The 7776-nt window shown below is 37.8% G+C and overlaps 2 protein-coding genes across 2 annotated transcripts; one reads left to right on the top strand and one right to left on the bottom strand.

Annotated features, from left to right (window-relative positions):
• Positions 1–1253: 1253 nt before the first annotated feature.
• On the top strand, positions 1254–1697 carry LOC131043536 (uncharacterized). The gene has a single exon (XM_057976747.2). It carries the CDS (start codon positions 1254–1256, stop codon positions 1695–1697), a length of 444 nt encoding a protein of 147 aa, XP_057832730.2.
• Positions 1698–3624: 1927 nt separating this feature from the next.
• LOC131043542 (uncharacterized) lies at positions 3625–6865 on the bottom strand. Its single transcript, XM_057976755.2, has 2 exons — positions 5722–6865; positions 3625–4273 (listed from the first exon to the last, which is right to left on the bottom strand). The coding sequence occupies exons 1-2, from the start codon at positions 6066–6068 to the stop codon at positions 3760–3762; spliced, it is 861 nt and encodes a 286-aa protein (XP_057832738.1). The 5' UTR covers positions 6069–6865; the 3' UTR covers positions 3625–3759.
• Between the last annotated feature and the right edge of the window lie 911 nt (positions 6866–7776).

Genomic DNA, 7776 nt, shown 5'->3' on the forward strand with positions numbered 1-7776 from the left:
GAGAGAGTATTAACATGTGAAGAAATACTATTTACAAGGATAATGCACTGTTCAAATAGCTTGTAAATTATCGGATATCATATATTGAACCACAAGCTAGACAAGGCCCACAACTCACTGGCAATGTTAGTACCAGATAGAGGGAACACATCAATCTGGGAAATGAGACATTCTGCTTCATGTTCTTAGCCTAATGATGAAAGCTTTCAACTGAAAATGAGGGTAACACTCAGACTACTTCAGCCTGGAACAGTTATGGATTAAACTGTATGAACTTCCAAACAATTGAATAACACAAGTTCATGTATGTAAATTGGGATTTAGCATCATCTCCTGCTCTCAGTCTCTCATTAGAGAAAGAATGGATAAATTTTGGATGTAAGAATGAAAAGAAAATTTTCAGATTAGAGCTGCCAAATAACCTAGAACACAAGTTATCTTAAACTGTGTGTTTGCAGGACATGTTTACACCTTAAATAGGCGTGAGCTTGTTCAGCTTCTGGCTTCCTGTGTTTGTAATTCTTTGCGGGGCTCTGATGTTTTGGCCTGGAATGGTCCTGATGTGTCTGGGAAGTACTCTGTGTCTGCTGGTTATAAACAGCTGGATAGGCAGTTGTTTGGGGATATTGAGGTCTCGCGGTGGAAGCAAGTTTGGCATAAGTTGTCTTGGCCCAAGTGTAATTTCTTCTTGTGGTTGGTAGCTCAAACCCGGTGTCTCACTTGGGATAATTTGTGCAAGCGTGGTTTCAATGGTCCCTCAATGTGTGTGCTCTGTTGTGATGCTGCGAAAAGTGTCTCTCATCTCTTCTTCCAGTGTTCTTATGCTAGGGAGATTTGGCAGTTTTGGTGGAGGGTGTGGAATTTGCCTTGTAGGCATGTTTCTTCGTGTATTGAGTTTGTGGATCGATGTGGCAGGGCCCCTGTTTCTACTTCCTTCCTTCAAGCTGCTTGGGCTATTGGACCATCCTTCATTATTTGGAACCTTTGGTTGGAGAGAAATCGTCAGCTTTTTCAGGATGTGTGGTTGGTGGCCCGTCACTTGTGCTGGAAGATCTTGCATTCTCTAGGAGAAACTGTTGTGGCTAAATGTGATATGACTGAATCGGTGGATCCTTGTGATGTTGGGTGTTTTAATCGTCTTCATCTACCTCCTCTACAGCAACAGTTCATGCGCAATAGATGTAGACACCCTACTCCGAAAGTGAACAGAGGGAAGATGGGCTCCTCCTCTTCAGGGAGTTCTTAAAATTAATATGGATGGCTCTTCCCGTGGAAACCCTGGTCATGCTGGAATTGGTGGTGTGGGTCGAGATAGTTCTACAGTTGTTCAGTTTATCCTTTCTGTTTATATGGGTCTTCATACTAATAATTTAATGGAGGCTCAGGCCATTTTATTAGCTCTGGAGTATGCCAGTAAATTGGGATGGCGCAGGATTATATGTGAGTTTGACTCTCAGGTGGTGGTCAACTTGTTGAATAGGCGGCATTTAGATGAGGTTAGTTGGCATTTGGCTTTGATTGTTGATCAGATTCTCAACCTCTGTGCTTCTCTGGAGTCTGATTCTTTTACCCATATTCCTAGAGACTGGAATGAGGTTGCTGATTGTTTGGCCAAGTGGGCCTCTGATCATATTCATGATTCGTTGTGGATTGGGGTCGGTTACCCCCTGATTTGTCTCAGCATTTGCTTCACTTAGTTGAGCTTGATAGGGCTATGAAAAGTCCTTGCTTTGTACTTCTTCTTGTCTTTAATAAATTTTTACCCCTCCTTTATTCTTAAAATAATAATAAAAATTCAAACCATAAAAACAGTGGAAGTACAGAGAAAACAGGACCTTAAATATCATTCACGAACATAAACATGAAATTTAAGATCTCTCTGAATTTCATAGTAGCCATTGCCACCTGATACAAGCAAAAAATTCCACGATAAATCAGGTCTGACATCTGACTAAACAGCTTACTGGCATCACCAAAATTAAGATTTTACAAGCATGCATACAGATATGGCCCTAAAAGCTGTTGAGATTCATCAAATTCATAAGACACAGTACTCTAAGAGATAAATAGCGTATATAAGAAATCATAATGAGATAAATCATAAAAGGAAGAAAACAATCATCTTGCATTAATTAAAAGAAATCTCAGATCAAATGTCTCTAGGCTCTAGATGTTGTCATCAACTGTTGAATAGGTCAAAGCTCTCTTACAAAGATAGTTGAATGCAGACAGTATCCCTGATGGAAAGGAGAGTATTAATTGAATGCAGACAGTATCCCTGATGGAAAGGAGAGTATTACCCAGTGGTCACGTGAGGGGTCAACCGCAAAACTTCTTAAAAAGTGCAGTTGCAAATTTTAGGAGTGACTTCACAGTAGAATGGCTCTCTGTCCGTCATAATTCCTTCCTTGCTACAACATTTTCCGAACAGGGATAGAAATAAACTGATCTCGAAATTATAAGAAAATTATCAGCCTGTAGGGAGCTACCATCCTGAAAACATTTTCACTAAAAAACTGAAGCAGGCACTACAGATTTTCAGCCCCCCACCTCTTGCTGTAGCTAAAAGACTTCCTGAAAAATTGCCCACTCTGCATATCAAGGAAATAGTCTGTTTCTAACAATTTTTAATTTCAAATATGTTACATGGGACCACCTGCAGCAAAAGAATAGCTGCGGTAGCCCCCTCAATGGGACTTCAGCCTTAATACGGAAACAAAATCTCATGATAGGGATATGCCCCTGTAATAAACAGCTGGCATATCACATGGATAACAACCACAAGTTAGAGAGAATAGCCCAAACTGCTGACAATGTTAGTACCAAATAACGGCGGAAGCTAACATGTCAATGGAAGCCTGCTTGTGGATTGGCAAAGCTTTCATACAAGTAGATGTGAATATTCATTAGGGAAATACAGATTAAAAATATACATTTCAATTCTAAGCTTAAGGCAGAAACTAAAAAGCTTTTACTGTTCACAAAAATGCTCATCTCTAAGATGAAGATTCTTAGATAAAAAGTGATTCTCACTGTGATTAGGAGTACTCTTAAGTTCAGAAGGACCTTTCCAACACTGAAAGAGCAAGATGAATACCTCCGAGACATACCTGACCATGAACCCTACTAATGGCAGGATGTTCAAACAAAACAAGGCTGCAAACATAGCCTTCCATTCCAATTCATTAAAGCCAGCACAGGTACTCACTTCCAAAAGTAAAAGGTTTTCCAGTTTACTGATATATTGATTTTTAAATAAAAGATAGCTTGTAATCCCAAACTCCCTTGTATACAGAAATGTTATTTGACTTTATCACAAACTCAATAACGGTGTACTTAACTTATTTGTATGGCTGACAAATGAAAGGAAATAAAAAAAGAAAATAAATGGCATGGTCAGAACTTCAAGCAAAATGTATATATATATATACATATGCAAGAGCAAACTTGCAAGCCAAAAAACTTTTTTCAGTTGCTCTTGGAGTCCTAGACCTACTTAAATTAATTAAGATATCTAATACTCAGAGATGAAACTGAAAAAGGGAAAACGGAAGATGCAGACAAAGGTCAAAAAAAGCTTAAGGTGCAATGATAATGGCAGAGCTGAGCGATAGAGAAATTCAATTGAAATAACTGATCTGCTTTTCAAGGTAAGATCGTAATTCTTACATAATAGAAACAGAACATCTAGGAGGCAACGATCTTAGGGATGTATATACAATGACATCCACAAAACCATATATGTTATTTTCTAAAAGCTTAACCACGTAGTTTCACACCATTTTGATTCAATTTTGTGTCTTGTGATTCATTGTTGGACTTATATAAACTTGAATGGCCACCACGAGATGCTGCAAATCCAAACAAAAACACCACAACTGCTATCAGCAATAGCACTATCATACTAAGTTGAAAATTTGCCAAGAATTGTCCTCGAATTTCAGACTCCCTGGAGTGACATGATATTTCTCCAGCCTTCAGTCTGCATCCATTTGGAATCATTGGACCATACAATACAAAAGCAATCTGATAAAACCATATACCCTGCGCTGTAATTGCCATACCACTCAACAAATCCACCACAAAGCTGGTGCGAAAGGCTGCTCCTAATACTGCAGAAATAATGCAGAGACCCACAAGCAGCACTAAAAGTTGATGATAGCGACCTTCAAGACCAGCATGACTAGTAGAATGGAAGGCAAACAAGAGATATTCAGCACAAAATGCTGTTGCTACTATTAGTTCTAGTGCCCCATCTGGAAGGGGTAGATACCTGTTACAACACAGCCATTTTGATTTAACACAATTAGCTCATAAATAAAAGCAACAAGGATTGGAGACATGCTCAAAGTATAGATGAAGAACAAAATCCAAATAACCAGAAAATATGATAAAACTTCCATACTGAGATATTGTCTAGCTGGGCACAACCGTACACTGTATAGAATGGTGTAGATTCATCCTGATAATATTTAGAAGAAATCTACACATACTGTACGGTGCAGTTGTGTGCCCAGTAATCTGCTTCAAAAAGGTAGTGACCTTTATATTTTATAAAATAAGAATTAAGACTCAAAATCATATCTGAATGTTAACGAGGAAGAACAATAAAGCACAATGATGTGCACCGAATAGCTTTCGATTTCAAATTATTAGAACAAAGAAGAGAATTTACGCTAGCCATTTAACTTTAGGATTGCTCAATTACAATAATAATACTTCTTGCAAATAGAAACATAAAATAGCCAACCAGTATTTCTGATTTCATGATAAATCCAAGAACTGGTAAGGCATCAAGCTTAAAAGAAAAAATCTTAAAAGATGCTTCAAAGAGCAGCCCAAACCAGTTTTTCCGGAAACACGTTTAGATGTTAATTCAGTTCGTATTGAAATGTAAGACTTACCAAGATTACTCCTATGAAAGACTACCCATATAAAAGCAAATGGACATAATGACCAAAAGGAGGACCCAGATTAACTGTATACTATATTCCTTTCGGGTAAATTGTGCTCCGGGTTCAAAGCTTCCATCAATACTGGAATCTGTTCAACAAGCGAAGAAAGATTCTACTCTAAATATAATTAGGTTTTGGCTTAGAAAAAGTAAGGCGTTCATCAATCACAATCAGAGCATTAACCCCCTTAATCTTGGTGCCTCCCAATTTTCATATGCATGACTAAGGGAAGAGGCAGCAGCACCTGCGTTTAAATTTCTCCAAAACCAGGAAAAACCTCCAGGGCAGATTTGGTAAAACGCCATGAATAACAATAGATCTAGATTTAGGACAATGCTTGACTAAAAGTTAACACTTGCCTAAAGGTGACCATGATGTCAATACCCAACACCTTATCCCAAAAACATAATAAATACCCCAAAACTAATTGTTGTCCCACAGAACGAATAAGAGAGGCAGACTATTTGAATGTTGGTGCAGGTCAATAAAATATTTTCATATTACAAAAAAAAAACCTTACAAATCAAGAAAAAATAGAAAACAATCAGAAACATACAGCATGTTAGAGAAAGAAATCAACGTGTAGATTCAGATCACAGAAAATTAGTTCCAATCTAAATCTTCAAAACCAGTAGAAGTTTAAAAGAAAATTAAAGAACCCCACAGCATGAACCACTGAGATAAAGTATCCTAATACGGTATATATAAACAAAAAAAATAAAAAAAATCTGCACTAAACATTGAAAACTGAGGATTATAAGAGTACCTTGTTCTCTCACTGACCAGCACGGCAATTCCAAAAATGAAGAACATCAAGAGCATGCCTGCATGTTCAAAATCATTCATGTGTGATGGATTTAGAAGCCCATTAACAAAAAATTTCAAGTGGGTAGAATAGAAGAACTCAATGCTCATATCCACAAAAGAGCCAATTATAATAAAGTATATCTCCAAATACTTGAGATGTCCACTAACTCCAGGCAAGGGATGCCATATCCTGACCCTGTGAAACTTTGGATTGGAAACATATTTCGTTATACAACTCCAAAGATGCCACAACCCAACCAATATAAACATGCTTCCAGGAAGAGCGTGCCCCTTAAAAGATCCCATGGCTTTTTGTCTGATACCTAAATAAAAAATTATCAAACGATTATCCGCAGAGATCAGGAGGACAAGCAAAAAATCTGTTTACTTGGAATACTTTTTACCAATACCCAAATAGACGGCTTTTATGAATTCTCAGCACAGATTAATAGAACAAGCAGCAACTTCCTTCGTTCAAAAAACCCAATCCTGATACCCAAATCACAGAAAGACTTTTTCGCCACTCCTCGGCAGAGATCAACAGAACAATAGGGTTGTCTGTTCATTTGATAAACTGGATTTTACAGACACCCACATATACAACTTTCATAACAGTTCACCGTTCAATAGAACAAGATGGAAGTCTGTTCATTCGGGCAATTGGCCGGGCTGTATATTTTTGAAAATGAAATCATTAGCATCTAGATTCAAGACTCCAAAATTAGTACAGCTTTATGGACTAATTAAAATGAAATGATTTCACTTTGATTGTTTCTAGAATCTTTGGTTTCTCAGTCAATTCTTGACTGTTTATGATGAAGGGAAAGTTTTTTCAGTGAAAGGGACAGCAACCCAACATGTTTATGCGTAGCACACTGTAAAAAAAAAGTCAACACCTGTGTTCTTCCCTTGACTTGTAATTTGTTACCATGGTCATTTTCTTCTTCCGGGCATGCATGCCCTTGCGCCAGGATTTTAGAGACCTTAACTATACAAAGGATAATGTGAGAGGATTGATTGAAGTTAAAGATGTCAGCGAAATTTTGCAAATTCCTAGGGATTTACTTGTTTGGTTCCTACAAATTGAAGTGGTCAAATGCATTTAACAGTTTTCCAGAGAGAAATAGGGCCTTCAAATTAAAAAGGTCAAATGCATTTAACATGTTTTTCTAGGAAGGGAGTTAGGGTTTGAATGAATGATCTTTTGTAAGGTTTGAGTTTGAATGAGTTAGTTATGTTGAAGGGATTTTGAGTCAAAGGTTCAAAAGGAAAGGATGTAAGATTATAAAATTAATTTTAATTGTATATGTAAATTTATATTAATACTAATTTTGAAATATCTACACATTTAATGAGGAGAGTCGGTAAGTTGGTGAAGCCAATTTTTGACAGATTAAATTGGAATTCTTCGCATTTCTTCAGTGAGCACTGAAATGGAAGCCGATTTCACCCTGCAATCTTCCAAACTTATGCCAGCTTTTTGAGGACCCATCCCCCTGAGAAGCTTGAGAAGATGTTCCTGGCAAAAGATCCATTGTTTCTAAAGGCAATTTAACTGGTTTTGGGCAAAGAGGTGGCGGTTATCGACCACCGATAGATGCAAAGCAGATATTTACTCGCTTATCATGGCGTGGGGACTGGAGCTAGGATAAACTTGTGAGGAGGTGAGAAAAGTGTTGAAGAAAATCATTCCAAAAGAGTATTTGTTAAATTTGGAGTCCTTGCTGGAATGGGTTGTGCCAGAATGGGGTTTTAACCTTGCTAAAAGCATCCCTGAGGAGAATGAGGAGTTGTGGGTGAGGCACTCACGAATTCAATTCCTTCGTCATCGTGAGGAAGCTAGAGTCTACTTTAAAGATGATGCAAAGCGAGGATGGGAAGGGTTGACAATCTTCATCCAGATTATGGATATTGAAGATGAAATTCAGCAAGAAGGTGGGGAGAGAGTGGCGGAGGAGTTGAGATATAGGAGGTCGATTACGCGAAAATTATCAGCGGAATTGGCAAAACAAGA

The sequence above is a fragment of the Cryptomeria japonica genome, chromosome 2 (genome assembly GCF_030272615.1).
Source record: "Cryptomeria japonica chromosome 2, Sugi_1.0, whole genome shotgun sequence".
NCBI classification, from domain to species: domain Eukaryota; kingdom Viridiplantae; phylum Streptophyta; class Pinopsida; order Cupressales; family Cupressaceae; genus Cryptomeria; species Cryptomeria japonica.